This window comes from Scomber japonicus, chromosome 2 (assembly GCF_027409825.1).
Source record: "Scomber japonicus isolate fScoJap1 chromosome 2, fScoJap1.pri, whole genome shotgun sequence".
Taxonomy (NCBI): Eukaryota; Metazoa; Chordata; class Actinopteri; order Scombriformes; family Scombridae; genus Scomber; species Scomber japonicus.
Window position 1 is genome coordinate 39235063 of NC_070579.1, and position 21280 is coordinate 39256342.

General features: G+C 41.9%; 1 protein-coding gene across 2 annotated transcripts; it reads left to right on the plus strand.

Annotated features, from left to right (window-relative positions):
* Positions 1-1444: 1444 nt before the first annotated feature.
* Positions 1445-19254, plus strand: kdm2aa (lysine (K)-specific demethylase 2Aa). Of its 2 annotated transcripts, XM_053330404.1 has the most exons (26): positions 1445-1561; positions 5550-5688; positions 5786-5864; positions 5983-6029; positions 7162-7340; positions 7426-7532; positions 7640-7733; positions 7893-8046; positions 8131-8246; positions 8340-8466; positions 8561-8790; positions 8900-8977; positions 9706-9830; positions 9928-10051; positions 10217-10345; positions 10584-10667; positions 10920-11168; positions 13345-13377; positions 13539-13644; positions 14302-14910; positions 15278-15443; positions 16634-16885; positions 16982-17145; positions 17280-17426; positions 17516-17734; positions 18358-19254. In XM_053330404.1, exons 1-26 carry the CDS (start codon positions 1556-1558, stop codon positions 18537-18539), a joined length of 3945 nt encoding a protein of 1314 aa, XP_053186379.1. In that variant the 5' UTR covers positions 1445-1555; the 3' UTR covers positions 18540-19254. The 2 variants fall into 2 exon arrangements, with proteins under 2 accessions (XP_053186379.1, XP_053186372.1); XM_053330397.1 differs by lacking the exon at positions 10920-11168 and having other exon boundaries at positions 13342-13377.
* The last annotated feature ends 2026 nt before the right edge of the window (positions 19255-21280 follow it).

Below are 21280 nucleotides of genomic sequence, written 5' to 3' on the forward strand. Positions count from 1 at the left end.
GAAGTGTCTTTCTTTGAAAATCACACTGTGGAGTTTTGACGTTGAACTGATTAAAAGATGATTGACAATAGATACTGTATGAGCTAAGAATAGAAAACAGTTTTGAAGGTATTAGATTATGAATGGAAATAAACACAGTGCTAATTTGATTACATTGACACTGCCTTGGGGGTGTTTTACTGCTCTAGGTCTTTGTTGTTTGTGTTATTATTAAATTATTACATTTATTAAAGATTGCTTTCATTTTTAATATGTATATGTGTTTCCACCCTGTTTTGTTGTTGTTGTTTTTTTAAAAAGGATCACAACTCTGTTTCCAAAGAGGTCATTCTTATTTCATGCCATGGTTTGACTGTTGGATGGTTGTTCCTTCCTCCTTGCTCTTGATCCTCAAATGCAGTCAGATACACTGCAAGTGTTCCCTGAGGGAACCTGCCCTGTAGTTTGAGCCTACTCCAAATGCATATTTGGAATTTATTGTTTGTGTGCACCAAATTAAGCCTAATTAAACTAAAAATGCCCTCAGGCTTATGCATAAATCAGCAACAGAAAATATAAAATTGCTTCAATTTGATATTTTAATCTTACTGTACTGCAGGCTTCTGGTGTTACATAATTATGCAGCTGTTTCTCATATTGCTCCATGTTTCAAGCTGCAACTACTGCTAAAAATTGCTGTGAATGTCATGTATGTCTACCTCTTTCTTCATGAGCTCATACTGCCTTGAAATGTCCGTCTCACATACAAAATTGAAAATAAAAACAAAATCGATGCCAAACTCTTAAATAGATACCATGTTCTGAAGATGATCTGGGTAACTTAGACTTTCCATAAGGATTGTTCAACCTGTAGATTTTGAATTGAAAGCAGGTATTCCTACATGACAGCAGGAAGAACCCATTTTCTTGCTGGATTCCAGCTGAATGTGAACAGTTACAAATAATAAATCATCCTGGGCTTGCTATAGTGTGGATTTAAAAGGGGAGGTTGGAGCTTGATCAGGAATGGTTAACCATATAGTTGTATTAGCACTAGGCCATTCAATTTACTTTCATTATTTTGTGTATCACTGAGAGAATGTAGTGTGTTTGTGTCATTTCCCCCCCTACTTTTACAGTAAGTTAGACCTGTCACTTTGTAGCAGTTTATACAGTAATGGGTTCATTGTAAAATGAAGTCTTTTGTAGCTTTGTTCACCTACTGACGAAAATAAAATGATAATGCTTTTGAGTGATTGTTTTTATGTTGATTCATTCATAGTGCGCATCACAGTTTGGCATTTTCCTCTCGCTCGCCGTAATCTGCCTGTCCGTTTTTGAGAGACAAGTCGTTACCACCAATCACAACGGCCTCGCAACATTTTCCAGCCAATCCACAGTAGTATGTTCAAAGTACACTTCCATTTATGGGCGAGCAGGCACTTCCTCGTTGAGGTGAGGGCTACAAAACGTGTCCCTGCGATGCGAGCCTTGGAGAGTGAAAACACAGGACACAGAAGACAACACACAACTGGGATTACTGAAGGCGTCTTTAAGCGGACGGACCTGTGTGAATATGGGGGTAAGCGTAGAATAACGCTTTATTTTGGAATAATACAGGTTATTTTGAGTGATGACCAGTTATATTGGGTAATGGGGCAGTGGTTTGCGCGTTGTATCATCGCGTGATTGGCTATCTGTGGTGACTGACAGAGCGCTTGTCCAATGATTACAGTAGGGAGCTATATTAACCAATGGTGTATAAGGTCGTATTGGAATTGTGCTGTTGCAGATAATTTGCCAACTGCTTTATGTTTCTATTGGCTATTACTGCCCAACCACAATTCACAGCGCTTCTGCGTGAGTGACACTACTTAAGCCCAATGAATGCCTCGCTGGCTTTTCTGTGATTGGTCCAAAACACTGTTGTGGGCGGGGTACGGTGGTGTTTTGTGATGGGATGGAAAATGGCGGCTGTTCGGAGACCGCATTAACTTTCTACTACACTAGTACGAACAACAGCAATACTATCTCATGTTTTCTTGTAGTGTATTGGAAGTATCCGAATGAAAACGCATTTGGAAGTTGTGTGTTGATATGACGAGGACGAGTTCAAGAAAGCTAATATTAGCTTGGCACGGCTTGGGATGAGAGGCAAGGAACAAAGCTCGAGTACATAGACTGAACACTTTTATGAGAATTATGATGATATGTAATTATTTACTTCCTTTCAGTGTAGTGGTGTAGTTAAAGTTAGCCAACCTAACCGTGTCTAACCACACTTAAAGCTTCCCATATATGTCCGATTTAAACTAACTTATCCCGAATGAAGTCAGTGAGTGTAAGAAAACATTGGGAACGGGCGACTAACGCCAGATAGTTAGAGAATTCAGCAAATACATTGAATGAATAGCTCGCTGTCTCTATTAGCCAGCTTTGAGGCACTTGTGTTAGTGAGTAACCTTTTTTATTAGTCGGCAACTTAAGGTAACTGACTGTGAGAGCAGCAGATGTGAACACACGCCTTCTTGCTGCTTGTTTACTAACGTTACACACAGCAGCCATGTGCTACCGCGGACACATTTAAGCTGCTTCTCAGTAAGGTTCATATTCATTCTCTGAATCTGGTTGGACTAAGCCAAGTTTCCCAGTGATAATGGATGATTCCAAACCACGCTACAGTAAAAGGCTGGTAAGTATGAGAAAGTCTATTGTAGGCTGATGTGTGTATGTTTCTATACGTTAACCACGGTGATGTATTAAAAACAAGGACGGGGTTTGGTGTAACAAAAACAAATCAAAGTTTCCATGGAGATTAGTCCCTGATGTGTAGGGATATAACTTCTGTAACTCTTTTAAGTGTGTAATGTGGTTTGATAAAGTATGTTAACTGATACACACCATAGGCAGGGATCCAATGAAGATGGGGAGTGAGCAAGCGTTCATGTGTGAGGAAGCTTAGGGAGGATAAGAAAACAGAGAGGCATGGCTACAAAAAACACATGAGGGTTGCGGGGCTGCCATTGGGCGAAAAAAATTCTGATATCAATTTATTGGCTTACATTCAGAGGTGTTCACAAGTCATTTTTTGCAAGTCCGAGTCAAGTCTCAAGTCTTTGAGGGTCAAGTCTCAAGTCTCTGGTTAAGAGTCCAAGTCAAGTCTCAAGTCTCTGGTTAAGAGTCCAAGTCAAGTTTCAAGTCTCTGGTTAAGAGTCCAAGTCAAGTCTCAAGTCTCTGGTTAAGAGTCCAAGTCAAGTTTCAAGTCTCTGGTTAAGAGTCCAAGTCAAGTTTCAAGTCTCTCGCAAACACTAAATCAAATTCAAATTCTATAAGCGCTGTAAAATCCTCTATATAAGACAGTATTGATGAATCTACAGCAATGTGATGTGGAACAAATACAAAGGATTGTTTCAATTTCATAACTGTATTTTTCTTTAACAAGAGTTTTTTTAAACAATGCTGTAAAATACAATAAAAGAAATATATCGCACCAACAATGTATTTTGATAACAGGAACGCAGCACACAATATTTTGCATTTTAACAATAAATGAAAAAGCACACCCACAATGATGCAAGTCAATTATGAGTTCTACTCATTTGACTTACTAACTTAAAAATGAAAAACTGGTTAACAAAAGCAAATATTTTCCTTAACAAGAAATAACTGTGTCTTAGTAATGTTGTAAATTATAACACAATGAAAAAACACACCAACCATGGTGCTAGTAAATCAAAAGTTGTACTTAAAAATGAAAATGAAAAACTGGCTGTATAAAACTCATTTCACCTCCCTGAAAAATCTTTACACCACAGAATGGTTACATTTCTAAAACATCACATTCGACAGTGTCTTTGCTGACAGACTTGCACGATGGGCTTCTTTCACTCGCCATTGTCTTGAAATCAGAGTTTCTAATACAGTATACAGTAGTAGACGGGCTCTGCTCGATATGCGCGCCTACACGCACGGCGCATGCGTGATGTTGGTGTTTACTGTCATCCTCAGTCACAGCCAGAGATCACTTCCCAAATGCAAACAGAGAAGACGAATGACAAATAATAAATAATGAGAATATAAATGATAACATGAAAATAATGGTCATTTGCGAGTCTCCAGCCTCGAGTCTGAGTCAAGTCTGAAGTGTTTTGAGGTCGAGTCCGAGTCAAGTCTGAAGTCTTTTGAGGTCGAGTCCGAGTCAAGTCTGAAGTGTTTTGAGGTCGAGTCCGAGTCAAGTCTGAAGTCTTTTGAGGTCGAGTCCGAGTCAAGTCTGAAGTCTTTTGAGGTCGAGTCCGAGTCGAGTCTGAAGTCAATGTGTAGTGCGACTCGAGTACGAGTCGCAAGTCCGAATCACCAGCTCTGCTTACATTACATGTACAGAATATATACGTAAATATACTTTGTTTGTAATGATCCTGCTAATGTGTTTATCAAACACGTTAACTCTCTAAAACTTTCTTCTATGAAGTGACATTACATGTGTAGTAAATATTGAGTTCACTTATTAAGCCTGTGGGTTGAGTGGTTAGAGCGCATGCCATATACGCAGCCGACCCCGGTTCGAATCCCGATCGGAGGTCCTTTGCTGCATGTCACACCCCCCTCTCTCTCCTATGTTTCCTGTCTGTCTACTGGTAAATAAAGGCGTCTATGCCAACAAAATCTTAAAAAAAAAAAAAAAAGAATGAACATAAACGGTTTTAGGGATAGTTTGAAGTTGATATTCCTGTGGAGTGACAGGGACAGACAGCAGTATCATCAGAACACACGGTGTTCACATAAGTGTATTGCATCATGATCAAATACAGACACAGCTGAAGCAGTAGGGTGATTATGGAGCATGGGGAGGGGTTTGGAGGCTCAGCCTGGGATTATCCCTGTATCACCTGTCATGACCTGGGACCCCTCCTGAAACGGTCATCTTAGCTCCAGTGTTTGAGAACAATATTAACACAATACTTGTAGTGCTGGATGTAAATAGACTGTACTTATATATAGCTTTTCTAGTCTTTATGATCACTCAAAGCACTTTTACACTACATGTCACATTCATCCATTCACACATTCATACACTGATGGCAGGAGCTAGCACACAGGATGCTAACCTGCTCATCAGGAGGAGACTAACATTCACACATTCATACACTGATGGTGCAGCGATCGGGAACAATTTGGGGTTAAGTGTCTTGCCCATGGACACATCAACATGTGGACTGCAGGAGCCCGGGAATCAAACCACTTATCTTCTGATGAGTTGACAACTGTTCTACCTGCTGAGCCACAGCTGCATGTGTGGCTTCCATCCATCTATGTATTCCTGTTTTCTCCCCACTGAGGCTGTTTTAGACACTTTGTATTCACATTCCACTTGCTGTTGCTGAATGTTGCTCGTAGATATGTGTTGGTTGCTCTACTTTGCCTGGTTGGCTGTTTGATTCTGGCTCTGGTATGAGAGCTGTCAGGTTGTCCATCATAGGTCATTGTTTTCATTGAGGGATTGCAGATAGTGTTGTTCTGTCTTCCCTCTCTATTTTACTTTGACCCATCCACCTGTTGTCGTCTCTTCTCAGCGGGCTGGTACTCGGCGACGTTACCATGACGATGGCATCTCAGATGAAGAGATTGATGGAAGGAGGACGTTCGACCTGGAGGAGAAAGTTCACAGTAACAGGTTTAGCTCTGACCGGATTGTTCATATGCAGGGAAAAGGTAAGCAGCACAGTCCGTCTGTAACTGTTTCCTCATTATTAAGGTGTGTGTGTGTGTGTGTGTGTGTGTTCACATGTTCATATTTGTGTTTTTTTAGACTTCACATATGAGTTCATCCAGAAAAGCGGGCTAAGGGACCCAATCCTTTTTGACAAGCCTGAAGGACTGGGAATCAAGTAGGCATCTACTTTATTAAACTTGCTTCTTCTTTCTTCTCCATTGGAAATATGAACTGTCTGCTAGTATAATTTGATATATAAAACAAATAATGCTTATCAACCTGTTATTCCACAGGATGCCTGATTCTGATTTCAGTATCAATGACGTCAAGATGTTTGTTGGTAAGCTTGCTTCCTTTAATCACTTAAATACTGTAGGCTGTCACTTTTACAAATAGTCAAGTACAAATTAATTCAGACTAACAAGTAATAAGTGGAATTGAATTAGACAACATAAAGTGTCTCAGATACAGTTTGCTGTGACTCATCAGCATATATGATCAGTGTTGTCAGAGTCTTACTGTTGAGCTGCGCTGTGTCTGTTGAGATTGTCTTCAGATGTCATTAAGTTGTAGAGATAATGTTGCTGCCTGTTTTAAGCCTCTGCTGCCTCATTAGCATGCAAAGCTAGCAGCTGAGCCCTCAGATTAGTTATTGTTGTGTAGGGTAGAGTAACAGGGATGTCCAAACTATTTCATGAAGGTCAGTGTGTCTGCAGGTTTTTATTCAAACCAAGCAGGAGTACATCAGGCTTGACTCATTTAATCTACTGATTTCAGTCTTCAGACAGTTGATTGGTTGAATCATGTTAACCCTAAACCAAAAACACTTCCACACACTGCTTCTCAGGTGCTTCAGTGTTGTGATAATCCCATCAGGTCATTTTTATTCATCAGCAGTCATCAGAGTTTACTGGTAGGTGAAACTGATGGTGAACCTAAAGAACATACTCTGCTGGATCACAAGACTTCAATCATACTTCTGTTTCACTTCTACAGTTGAATTGGAACAGTTCATTACAGTTTGAATATGTCATTTGTCATCACTTATATTAGGTGTTACATTGGTCTTATTATTAAGAAATATTTATTTTTATGTTTTTTTTTCATTATTTAAATGTAGTTTAAATTCATCTGTATGTTTTGAAATGTGTTCTGTGAATAGATTTGACTTGACTTGAATAAAAGGCGACAACTGACAATTATTGTATTAGTTTATAACAGTTAATTAGCTGATTATTTTCTGTATTGATTTAGAAAATAGAGAAAATGCCATTCACAGTTTCATTAAGTCCAAGGTGACTCATTTTGTGTGAATAACAGTCCAAAAGCCAATGATTTCCAGTTTCCACTGAAATCAAAGAGAATGCTGCAGCAATCATCACTTGAACAATAAATCAATTAGATTTCAACTGCTGGCAGATGATTTGCTGTTTATTGATGAATTGACAAAGCTTTGACTTGTCTCCTCTCAGGCAGCAGACGCATGATAGATGTGATGGATGTGAGCACTCAGAAGGGGACAGAGATGTCCATGGCCCAGTGGACACGTTACTATGAGACTCCTCCGTCTCAGAGAGACAAACTCTATAATGTCATCAGCCTGGAGTTCAGCCACACTAAGTTAGAGAACCTGGTTAAGAGACCTTCCACTGTACGTACACTCTGGAACACAATGCACCAAGTGTGACTGTACTTTGTTCCACTTTATTAAGGTGTGTGTGTGTGTATGTGTGTAGGTGGATTTAATAGATTGGGTCGACAACATGTGGCCTCGTCACCTGAAAGAGAGACAGAGAGACTCAACCAACTCTATCACAGACATGCAGTATCCCAAAGTACAGAAGTAAGAACTGTTTTTGTTCACTGCTGTCATGACTTCACTTCAGCTTGAAATGAAACATCCTTCCTGTTCAGTGTGTGGATTCATTACTGCTGTTCTGCTTTCTGCAGATACTGTCTGATGAGTGTGGAGGGCTGCTACACAGACTTTCACATTGACTTTGGAGGGACCTCTGTGTGGTACCACATACTCAGAGGAAGCAAGGTGGGTTCATAGTAGAGTTCAGTTAAAATGATGCACCTGGAAGTAAAAATCCTAAAGAAATGTTCTGTTCTCCTCACTATGCTTCCAAAACCTGTGCAGATGTAATATTCTCTCAAGGAGAGTGGAGTGGGTTTTCTAATGGCAGTGTTCTATTACCAGGTGTTCTGGCTGATCCCCCCCACCCCTCAGAACCTGGAGCTCTATGAGAACTGGGTGCTGTCAGGAAAACAGGGAGACATTTTCCTGGGAGACCGAGCATCTGACTGCCAGAGGATTGAACTGAAGCAAGGCTGCACCTTCATCATACCCTCAGGTTAATATTAACATACACACACCCACACACACACTGCCGAATACATGTGACAGGAAATAAATGTGTGTGTGTGTGTGTTCTCAGGGTGGATTCATGCAGTCTACACACCTGTGGATTCTATGGTGTTCGGTGGAAACTTCCTTCACAGCTTCAACATTCCTATGCAGCTTAACATCTGTAATATAGAGGACCGCACACGGGTTTGTCCTAACACACAGACACACACTCTTATGAGCTTGAAATGACAGGAAGTGATGGTTTTTCAAATGGCTAATTAACCCCACCACCTGCAGGTTCCAGTGAAGTTTCGTTACCCTTTCTACTATGAGATGTGCTGGTATGTGTTGGAGCGCTACGTCTTCAGCATCACCAAGACTTCCTACCTCACACCAGAGTTTCAGAAACACTCACTGGGCATTGGTATGTACAGCCTAAGTGTTTTTTGTTTTTTGATTGGGGGGGGGGGGGAGTTAGCACAGATGGATGGAGGTGGATAACTCCTTCTTTCTTTCAGGTCTGAAGAAGCCCTCCAGCTCAGATCCAGTCAGTGAGCAGGTGAAGGAGGAGGAGGATGATGTCAGTGATGCTTCAGAGCCTGATAAGCCAGGAGTTAAAGTAAATTTGACGCCATTGGAGCTGGAGGGCCTGTGGAACCTGCTGGGTAAACTTGAGGCTCTGCCCTCCAACAAGAAGTGCGTCCCAGCAGGGATACACAACGCCCCCGCTCTCATCACACACATCAAGGTGTGTGTGTGTGTGTGTGTGTGTGTGTGTGTGTGTGTGTGTGTCCCAACAAACACTATAATACCTTTTTATTAAATGGTGGTGTAATAAACTAACTACTGTCCTGCAGGCACTTCTGAAGGAACACGCCAACGACAATCCCAAACTGTCCTACACAGGAAAACCCATCATCAGATGGCCAAAGAGGGTGAGCAGCATTAGCAGTGGACACAATGAACAGTAGTAATGATTAGGCTTTACACGATCAGGATTTCTGGGGCCGATCAGTGAGTTTAAATAAACCGATCACTGATCCGATCATGTCTTCTTTGTCCACGTTCCTTTTCTTAAACTCGGCATGCTCCTCCTCGTGTTCCCTATCCAGGTACATTTGTGCTGTTGAAACATTTTGCAGATGCTTCCCAACGAGGTTCTTTAGTGTTGCACAGATTGCAAATAGCTTGTGTTTTATCTGTCTGCCCACAACACCCACATGTTTGTTTGAATCTGACAGCTAATGATTCAAGATTCAAAAAACTTTATTGTCCATCACATTGTGACAGGGCTCAAAACTATTCAAACAAACATGTCGGTAGTGTGGAACTGGTGTGGAGTAGATGAGACAGATAAAACACAAGCCATCTGCAACCTATGCAAGGGGAGCATCTGCAAAAAGTTTCAACATGACGACATTGATCGGATCGGCGAATTAAGACATTACAGCCGATCTCACTAATTGCATAAAATGCTAAATATCGGCCGATCCGATATAGCCAATCAGATCGGCGTAAAGCCTAGTAATGATGGCCGTTTTTGAAGGCAGCAGCTCCAAATACACTTTACTGCACAAGTCAAAGTTGTGAGCAGAATCTAAAGGACGATGGCTCCTCTTGTACCTCAGTCATGTTTTTATTCTTCTGCTCCTCTCTTCACCAGCCGTCATGGTATCAGCCTCCTCCCCCTCCACCTCCCCCCCGTCCTAAATTGGCCTCCACTCCTGTCATACCACGACCACAGAAGCCAGCCTCCTCCATGTCTGTGCTGAGGCGGCGCAGAGTCAGGTAACCAGGCCATGAGCTTCACAGTTGTTTAGGTAATCAGATGACTTCTCACCTGTGTTCACCTGTTAAAAGCATCTGTGTGTTTTCCTGTGTGCAGGTGTAAGCGCTGTGAGGCCTGTATGAGAGCAGAGTGTGGAGATTGTAACTTCTGCAGAGACATGAAGAAGTTTGGAGGACCTGGAAAGCTCAAGCAGACCTGCGTGCTGCGACAATGTCTCTCTGTAAGTGACTGTTTTATTTCCAAATCTGGCTATGAGTAAATAAAGTTAGTCTGGGTGGTTAATCACACATGTTGCTGTTGTGACAAACACATATTTATTGTTGACTTTAATATCATTTGTAAATGTACAGTGTTTGATTAGTATTTCACCCTCTGTCCCTTCCAGCCGGGCCTTCCTCTGTCTGCAGTGTGTGAGATCTGCAAGGAGCCCAATCAGGAGGAAACTGGAGACCCCTCCCTCACTCTGATGGAATGTTCCAACTGTGCACAAATCGTCCATCCTGCATGCCTCACGGTATATACACACACACACACACACACACACACAGACACACACACACACACACACACACACACACAGACACAGTTCCACCTTTCAATATTTAAGTTACAGTGATGCTCATGCTACATTTCCTGTATTGATATAGCCTTATGAGATTTGTCAAAGTGAACATAAATAAGTTTACAGTTGACTGGTTGATGTTGATGTACAGTGCTGATGTGTTAACAGGGTTTGTTTCCTCTCTGTGCAGGTTCAGGGTGAAGGAGTGGTTAATAAAGACCTGCCCAGCTGTTGGGAGTGTCCAAAGTGTGTCCAAGGCATTACTGACCCAGAGGTACACAACCTTCTCTAGTACACACTGATATGCACATATGTTGAATACACAGCTGCAGACCCTCTCTCTCTTGCACTCAGTCCATCATGCCGGGCGTTCACATACACTTGGTTCCAGTGTGTTAAAGCTAATGGGTATTGTGTGTCTCCTGTCTGTCTGTGTTTCATTTTGTGATTCTTTTTGTTTGGTTTGGTTTTTTCTTTTGGTTGCTTTATTATTTCCTTTTAATTTCTATTCATTTAACTGCGTCAGTCATCAGGCAGCGATGAATCGTTGGCTGCAGGCCACCAGCAGCACATCCGTCCCCACGGCCCCCTGGTCCTCAGGCTGGGCCCTGGGCCCTCTGCTACAATAGGGGGTCCTGTGGGCTCCCAGCAGGATGGGGAGGTGGTCCGCTGTGGTTTCTTCCCTCCTCCTCTTCCTTCCTGCTCTTCCACCTCCTCAGCGTCACTTCTATTGGTGGCGGCCCCTCTGCCTTCTCAGCCAATCAGCTCGAGACTGGTGAGAGGTGCCGCCTACTCTATACATCTACCCGTCTGTCGCGTGCATTCCATCTGTTTTTTTCCTTTCCATTTTCAAGAGAAGAGACATGACTCCTGTTGAAATGATCTGTGTTCAGATAGTTTGTACAGGAGTAATGGCTCCTGTCTCACACTGCTGGCTGCTTTACTTTCTTCATACTTTCTAAATGATTTTCTCATGGCTCATCGTTATGGACAGCTTGTTGCTTTAATGAAGTCCCACTCAAAGTCATGTTGTGATTGTGGACACAGCATCTTTTGTTACTGATGTGTTAGAAGTAGGTTAAAGAAGCTGATGTGGCTTAATAGCCCTTTAATTTGTGGATGCTCTACTGTTGTGACACTTTCTACTGTGTGCTGGTCCCTGCATCACTGCAATGGTTGACTATCATGTGTCAGCAGGGACAGGATGTTGTGGAGTAGCTGTTATGATTGTGCTCTGTCTCACTGAACTAATCATTGTGGTTCTCCACTGCTCACAGTGCAAAATGAAGAAACAGGATACAAGGATTTCTGCTCCTTGTTGAACCAGAATTAGTCCTAAAGAACAAAGACAGATTTCAGAGCTTTGTCTCAGAATACAGCAGGAGGATGGAGATGTGCCATGTCCACACACACACACACACACACACACACACACACACACACACACACACACACACACACACACACACACACACACACACACACACACACGAATGTGATCAATAACAGAAGTTAAAGAAATATAATCTTTACTGTGTTATATGTTCTGTATATAAAAATGACTTCAATTTGTGATGAGTTCAATCAATCTTTATTTGTATAGCGCCAAATCACAACAAAGTTATCTCAAGGCACTTTACACATAGAGCAGGTTCTAAACCGAACTCTTCAGGTTTTAACTTTAAAGAGACCCAACATTCCCACATGAGCAACAGTGGCAAGAAAAAACTCCCTTTTAACAGGAAGAAACCTCAGGCAGAACCAGACTCAGAGTGGGCAGCCATCTGCCTCGGCCGGTTGGGGTTGAGAGGAGAGAAAGGAAGGATAGAGGAGAGAAGCACAATGAAAATCAACAATGAAGCTAGAAGATCCAGGACTGGAATCTGTCATCCAGACATCTACAGGCCCAGATTACCTGTGAGATGAGAAAGCACAGACAACTCCGGGGAAGAAGTTTAGGTTATTGAATGCATTAATAGTACATGAATGTTAATGGATATAGATGGATGGATAGAGAGAGAGAGAAGGAGAGAGGAGCTCAGTGTGATCATGGGAGTCCCCCGGCAGTCTAAGTCTATAGCAGCATAAGCTAAGAGCTCTAAGAGCCCTAACTATAAGCTTTATCAAAAAGGAAAGTTTTAAGCCTACTCTTAAATGTAGAGAGGGTGTCATTTTGAGACAGGATATGTCTAATTTTTGCAATATTACGCAGATGAAAGAAGGCAGTCCTTGAAATTTGCTTTATGTGGTAATTAAAGGACAGGACCAAAGATAACTCCTAGGTTCCTTACAGTGGTGCTGGAGGCCAGAATAATGCCATCCAGAGTAGTTATGTCATTTGATAATGAATTTCTAAGGTGTTTAGAGCCAAGCACAATAACTTCAGTTTTTTTCTGAGTTTAATAACAGGAAGTTGCAGGTCATCCAGGCCTTTATGTCCTTAATACATGTTTGTAGTTTAGTTAATTGTAATGACGACTACACGATTGTGAGTGATAAATGTTCTGACAGATTACAGTGTAATTGTACAGTTTGAATAATATAAAATGAACAGAGGGAAAGATATCATTCGGATCTCATTCAAAATAATGAATTGGAGTTTTTATATCATTGGAATAATGTTATAAGCACAGTGTAAACACAGCAGTCTGTGCTGAGGATGCTCTACATTGTTTATTTTCACTGAAGAGAAGTACCAGCATGCTTCACTTCAGGCTAAACTCTTCTTTGATCCACTGTGGTTGTTTTAAAGTGTTTAAAGTGGAGTGGAGAAAGTATGTTGCCATGGGTACCAATGGAAACGTGGGTAGTCTTTCTGCATTGAAGTTTCCACTCTAAACACAATAAAAATAATGTCCGAACATCAAAGAAAGCAACCTGATCTGTGAGAAGAAGACTCTCTGACATGAGGCTTTCTCACTTTTAACATGTTTCCTCTCTTCCTCCAGCAGGCTAGAGCAGATAAAGGTGAAGGCCTTCCAGGGGTAAGTCTCTCCTGTCATATGTCAATATTATTTCAGAATATTCTTTTGATTGAAGCTCTCTGACAGTTTACCTCATTCCTCTCTCCAATGTTTCCCTATCTTTTGTCTTTTATCATTCCCCTTCTCTCATCCTTTCGCTCCTCATGTTCATGCATTTCCAGAAGCGTAAATCTTCCTCCCTGCTGGATGCTCGCATGGCTAAGATTTACAGACGACAGAGACACAGCCGTGACGGAGATGACTCTGCCAGCGATGATGATGATGAAGGTTTGAAGCACTTTGCTCTGACTGCTGCCTGTCAACAATACTTACTCTATAACTGAGTTACACCATCAGTCATGTGGGACACAGGATATAAAGGGACCAGTCTGATCTAAATTCTTTTCTCTCCTTTGTTAATGACTCAAGAACAAGTTCCTTTTTTCTGTGAAACAGCTGAAAGTTTTAAATGTGTCAGGATTCTTTAAGTCTTTGTTGTTATAATACTCATGTTGGCCACAAGAAGAAATTCATGTACCACTGTCCTGTGTAGAACATTAGTTTTATTCAGGTCAGAAGAGACATTATACCAGTGTACACACAGAAACCACACACACACACACACGCACAAACACATACCCATGTACACACTCATGTTTGCACATACATTCACACGTCTGTATGCAAAGAGAAAGACTTCAGTACAATACATAAAGTATCACATTATAATCCTCCATGTGTATTATTTCAATAATTTAAGTCGGTTGTTTTCTCCTGGTTCATAGATAACTTAGATTCTCTCTGTTAAAACCTTTTTTTCACCTCTAGAGAAAATAATTAAGATCACACTTAGAAATGTGAAATTCAGAATTTTTTCAGAGCCTCTGCAGAAGAGCTGTTTGTATTTCAGTATTTGATCACTTCATTCTGATTCCTTGTCTGTAGCCTCTCAGAGAAGGAAGATGTCACTACAAGCTCGAGGAGGGGGCCACTCTTCCAGGAGGGGGTTTGGGGCCAATAGGAGAGGCCTGCTGAGAGGAGGGCCAGCCAACAGAGGAAGCAGAGGAGGCCTGATGACTCCTGGCTCCTCTGTCCTCAAACTGAAGCGAGGGATGGGCATGAGGGACAGCGTGAGGAGGGGGAGAGGGGTGAGGCTGAGGGGGGGTTCTAGGGTGCAGCGCAGGGGAGATTCTTCCGAGGAGTCGGACGATGACGATGACGAGGAAGAGGACGACGACGACGACAGCGAAGACGTCGACAAAGAGGAGCGTCATCGTCAGCGCAGGAGGAGGAGAAGGACCGACGACGACGATGACGACGACGACGATGATGAGGATGAAGATGAGGACAGTGAGGGGCAGGAGTTTGACCCAGAGGACGAAGAGATGGACACATTGGAAGATGAAGAGGAAGAGGAGGAGGAGGATGAAGGACGCTGGGATTCAGACCCAGAACCTCCAGTGCTCCTAGTGTCTGACCTGAATGATGACCTGCTCACTGGCTCCTACCTGACTGTGACTCTACAGCGCCCCCACAAGGCCAAGAGACAATCTGGTAAGAGTGAGTAAACAAGTGGAACAAATGTGTAACATGTAAAGTATGATCTTCATTTCCTGCTCATGACTGCACTGTCAATACAATAGAATAGTCTTTATTGTCATTATACAATGTATAATGGAATTTACCAAAGCATCTCTGCAGTACATTTGGTCAAAAAAGGAAAGAATAAATAGCACATAAAAGAATGAATAATAAATAAATAGCAGCAATTGAAGGGAAAACAAATCATTGCAATGAGTCACAGAGCGTCAACCATACAGGAGCATAGCAGCAGAATAGCAGCATAAAAAATGTAAAGTGCAATTTGTAGCAAGTAAAGGTGAATGAGTTTAAACTCCAACAGAGGTTTGTCCGTTCTCAGGCTCCATAGTTCCAAAGCTGGAGGCAGCTATGGGTCCACGGACTGCAGCAGTGGGTGCAGGGGGTCAGCAGGGCTTCATCCAGAGGAAGACCGCTCTGTCCAAACCTTCACGCCTCAAGAGTGGTGACACCACAGCTGACAGCCAAACCCCACGAGGACCCGGAAGGTGATAACATTCACTTTGATACATTATCACTCCAATGAGACACTGTGTCCAAACTATTGACTGGTACTGTATTTAAGGAGAGTACTGCTTCTTACTGTCAATACATCTCCTATGAGTTCAGCACTGTGACCATCTGCATTTAGTTTTTTGGGGGCCAGAAAGGGTGGAGCATACCGCTACCATTAGCTGCTAGCTTGGTTAGCACGGTGGATTTACAGTCCATGGTTAACTGTGATATTGGTAATGCTAAGTTTGGATAGCAAAAAACTTCAATACAAATGTACTAATGAGGAAAACTGAACAGCTGACTCTTCAGAGGGTTGTTGAACACACTTTTTAAACAACCAATGTTACAAATAACTTTCATGCTGTCTGTATACCATCGCTAAGGGATAAAATGTAATAGTATTGTTATTATTGTTATAAGTATTAGTAATAGTATTAAACCCTAACCCTATTCTGACCTGGGGTTATGTTACGTAATGCACGTAACCAGTGTTGTTGCTGTGGTGTGGTAGCAACTTAGCATACCCTGCTTTATCATCATCTTTATTCTAAATAGGACCAAAAATGAATATCATGCTGTATTGAAGACTTCAACTAGAAATTAGCCATGTGTTTACTGAGCAGTTCACTGGATCACTGTTGCTACTAAAGATGAAGATGTATGAGGCTTCATACATCTTCTTCCACTGTTGTCTGTAAACGAACTATTAACACATCAATGAGCCACACTGTAGCACTCTGCACCAATGTTCTCCATCCCGATGAACACACCCTGCAGTCCCACACACACACCGTCCTTTACATGTGGATTAAGCTGCCGCTGAAAATAGTCCCTCACGAATGCTCTATTTCCTCCTGTTTAAATAACATTAGATTTTAAAGCACAATGACTGAACAAAATGTGTTGCTGTGTAAAGATGACTTAGTGTTCAGATTTAGTCACATTCATGACTCACTCACTGCCCCCACTGAACCCTCTGACTTCATTTTGCATATCAGTGCCCACAGTCATCAAGTAATAAACTCAACAACATCCCATAATGTCCCTTTTTTGAGAGTGAGAGCAGAAACACATTTTATAACGGGTTTAATAGTGAAACCTGTTCATCACTGCCTCCCTGCTGTGAATACATGACACATTAATTACACAACCAGCATTTTATATTTTGTCGGCTATGTTGCAGGCCACGTCTCCGGGGTAACCACGGTGACCGAGGCATGAGGGATCGGTCTGCGTCTTCCACAGAGGAAGAGGATGCTGCTGCTCATGCTGCATCCTCCACCCTGTCTCCTCCATCCCTGTTGTCCCTGCCATCCTTTAAAGACGTGGGTAATGAGAGAGGAGGGGAGAAGGAGGTTTGGGTTTCTGTGTTCAGATACCTAAACAGAGCTGAGCTGCTGGCCTGCATGACTGTTTGCAAGGCCTGGTACAAGTGGTACGTCACACTCCTCTTATTCTACAAGCTTCATGTCGAGCTTCTGTCTTCATTTGTTTGAGGTAGTGATGCAGCGTGTGTCTCTGTCCTGTGCAGGAGCTGTGACAAGCGTCTGTGGAGCCACATGGACGTGAGCCGGTGCAGTCCACTCAGTAACCAAGCCCTGGCAGGCATCATCAAACGTCAGCCTGTCTCTCTGGACCTGTCCTGGACCCCCCTGGCCAAGAGACAGCTTAACTGTCTGCTCACCAGGCTCCCAGGTACACACACACACACACACACACACACACACACACGCACACACACACACACACACACACACACACACACACACACACACACACACAGATCTGCCAGTCCCTTCCTGTCTCATCCCAGTTCACTGTGTGTGTAGGTCTCAGGGAGTTGAGGTTGACTGGACTGTCCTGGTCCTGTCTGTCAGCAATGGTTTCTCCCACTTTGCCCTACCTGCGACTGCTGGATCTGCGCTGGTGTGAAGGTGTCAAAGACGCCCAAATTAAAGAGCTCATCACCCCAACTGGTCAGTAATACCATGAATGAGCATGCTCAAAGCTTGGATAACTTCATGTTTCCTCCCCAGTTCATTACATCCTTCCTGTCTCTGTGTAGGCTCCGAGTCGTCTCGCAGCAGACTGAGGAACATGGTGACCATGCGTCTGTCTGGTCTGGATGTCAGTGAGTCAACTCTGAGGCTGTTACAGCGCCACATGCCCCAGCTGGAGAGACTAGACCTGGCTCACTGCAAGGACATAACTGACTCATCCATCGCCCTACTGGCAGCAGCTGGGACACACACTCGCAACAACCTCACTGAGCTCACACTGGCAGGTCAGTGTTTGAGCACAGGTGCTCTCCAAGGAGACACTCCTTTATAGAGTACATGCTAGAAGTTAAAATACACTTTCTGCAGGTCCACTGAGCTTTTATCTGCCTGTCATGTCTTCTTTTATGATGCATGGTTGCCATAACAGTGGCATACATACTTCCTGTACCAACTGATTCTTTTTATTGATAAATCTAAAATGTCAATATTAATGAGAATAGTTGTGAGGGCATAAAATCATTTAAGTAGCCTATTAAGTCTCACAACAGTCGAGTTAAGACATATTAAATCATTGGTGTTCTCATCATGGAGAATGTGGTGCTGTGGAAATGTAACCATGGAGGGAGTGTGACTGCATCAAAAACAAAACAACCAGGGAGGCTTCTAACTCATTTAATAATGAATCAAACAAGGGATAATTACAATAATGGATTTTCACTCTTTTAAACAACCATGGTGATCTATAGAAATGCTCTTAATGATTTACTGCAGCTGTGAAACTTGACCAATCACGTTTGTGAATGTTTGCTTTGTGTTCTGGTTTGAATGGATGAACCTAAGAAACAAAGTGATACATAACCAAACAGATGATATCAGCTCCTGACTGTCTGTCTATATTTCTCTACAGGTTGTAGTCAGCTGACAGACAGCTGTCTGCCCTATGTGAAGCGTCTCTCCTCTCTGACTTTGTTGGACCTCAGAGGCTGTAAGAGCATCAGCAGACGAGCCTGCGACGCCTTCATCTCTGACCTGTCCCACATCGCCCTCTACTGTATGATGGAGGAGAAGCTCATCCAGCGCCTGGACTAACACATTGTTACATGGAGGACAATAAATGCTTTGCCAAAGCTCTCGATCATATGATCAAACTTGTGCGCAAGAGGAAGAGAAGGAAACCTGCTGTCAGCTGACTGAAGAATTAAACCTAACCTGACTGTAGATGACTTTAGGCAGCTAATTTGGGAAAATCATTTTATGTACAGTCTTCCCCTGAGTTTACTTTTAGTTTAATCTCAGAAGCTAGATTAGAAGACTGGAAGTGGTGTTCATGTAATGCTAGTCTAAACATTGGAACAAGCATTTTCACAAGATATCATTTTCTGAAGAAAAGCCAGCCATCTGCACCACAGTGCACGTTAATGTTTTCCAGCACAGTTCAGGCAGTACTTGTGCCCTTTGGTGAAGACAGGAATAGACTTTGTTCACTGACCCCAAAGATTTCTGTGATCAGTGGGAGGTTTACATTCACACCATATCTTCTGTTCTTGTTAGAATGCTTTCTTTATACTGACTGAAGCAGGATGGCATACTGCTTGTTACAATGTCTTCATTATTTTTAGGAGCTGAAGCACAGAAGCAAAGTCCACTTCCCTTTTTTTGTTTTTACTAATTTCAACAAACTGGACAGTTGTGTATTATAGTGTCTTTGTGTGTGTTCAGGTAATTTCATGTGTGTATATATTTGTTTATTTGCTCTTTTATGTGCAGGTTAAGGTTCACATGAATATTTAAGTGTGAAAGCAATAAAAATACAAAATGTGAGTGTTTCTATTGCAGAATTTGTGCCATAGCTAAAGCAGTACATTTACCACATGATATACTGTATAGTGAAATATGATATTCTATGTAGTGTGCTGTATGTCCAGAGCCAGAGCCACAGCTGCCAAGACCTACAACACCATAAGGTTATATTAGAACTACTAGATAGCTTGTATTAAGACCTCATGCCACGATTTTCAATTTCAAACTTCTGAATGAAGTAGAGACCAATGTGCATGAGGACCTTATAATGCACAGTATGAGGATCTGTGTTTGCCACAAGCCAGATGCAGCTGGCATCATCATTGAGAGTATCTCTGTGATCCTGACAATGCAGCCAAAACATGCTGCCTTGTGCCTGGCCTGGCATACGCCCTCAATCTGTACTATCTGTCCAAAAACACTTCGAGGTTCATGAGCCTCAAACAAACTTGTTGTCTAAATAGTCAAACATGGTTGTTAGCCTGACACGCATGAAAGGCTGTACTGTTGTTAGTTTTCAACACTTTGTTAAAGTCGGATGCATGTGGTTCTTTTGATCATTGGTCTGGTTTTATGAATGAACAAATCTTTCAGCTGCACTTAAAAATTGTTAGTAATGACTGAAGTCATTTTTAAAACTTTCTATGACCGCTTTTATGGGAAACATTTAGCAAATATTCACTGCAATTCAAATTGTGACACTTCTGGTGAGACCTGCAGTATTAATGACAAGTAGACTCCCAACTCTGTGACATGTAAAATCCAATAAGATAATGCAATAATGACAACTGGCAAATTGAGATTTTGGGGTTATGAGGTGGAAACTCATTACCCAAACAAAATATTAACAAATATATACATTTAGGAATAATATGATTTACCATAGCTTTAGTTATTATAAAGATAATAAGAACTAATGAGATAACCCGATATCACTCCCTTTGACATATTCATTGATTTTATCCAACACTGTCAAAGGAAATGAAGATATTAAATTTTACATTTCTCTAGTTCTTTAATCTCCTTTGAATATTTGATCAAAAAGGAAAATTTCACACATTAGTTCTTGGAAAAGAAACTTTTATTGAACTTTCCTGAAAAGATGTAGTTTAAAGTACTGAGCAGTGCTGGGTTAGGCTGTCTTTTAATAACATAGCAGTATTAATTTCAAGAAAATTGCATAGCATATACAAAATAGCATCAGGCTGTCAAGGTTGGCTGGTGCTTAAAACAATGTAATATAAGTCCAGAAGTCTAGATAGCTACTTAGCTAGCATTCCAGCATAGATATCTCTGTAGTATACTGAAATGCAATAGCATTAGGCTATATAGGCTATAGCATGTCATTTCTGTCACACTTTATGGTAAAAGGTATAAATGAACCACCAAGCCACAGCATTTCTACAGTTCTGCATGAGTCAATCAACATGGTGACTACAAGACCAACAGTCACACACACTTAGCCATTAGCCGAGTGAGTCGGGGTGAGAAAGTAGCTCTTCTTTCAGTCCTCAAACAACTGCAGTCACTTTTCATGTGGACAACTGAGGGCAACACAGTGACATCATTATCATCATTGGTATAATCCATTGTGTCTCTCCTCTCTGTGATGCCAGGCTATTCAACCTGCTTTACCTTCAAAACAAGTAGAAACATAAAAAATGACAATACTACAACTTAGTCTGAATCATAACGGACCTTTAACCACAGTACTGCCATCTGGAAGCTTGAGAAGAATTTACTGTTGGTGTTGTTGAGGCTCTGAAATGACAATTTAAAAACACCACTAAATGACAGATTAATAGGCTACTCTACTGAGTCTCAAACCCAATTTCAGCTGGTACTGACATGTAATCACATAGTGGCCCCCAGTGTGACATGACCAGAGGCTTAGTGGTCCCATCCTATCTCAAGCTGTTTGTCAAAAATCTTGACAAGATATTCCTCTAGAGCTCTGCAGCATCACTTCCTTTCACTTGGTACACACCATGTTTGGTTAAAGATAGCCACCAGCTCTGATGATATCATTT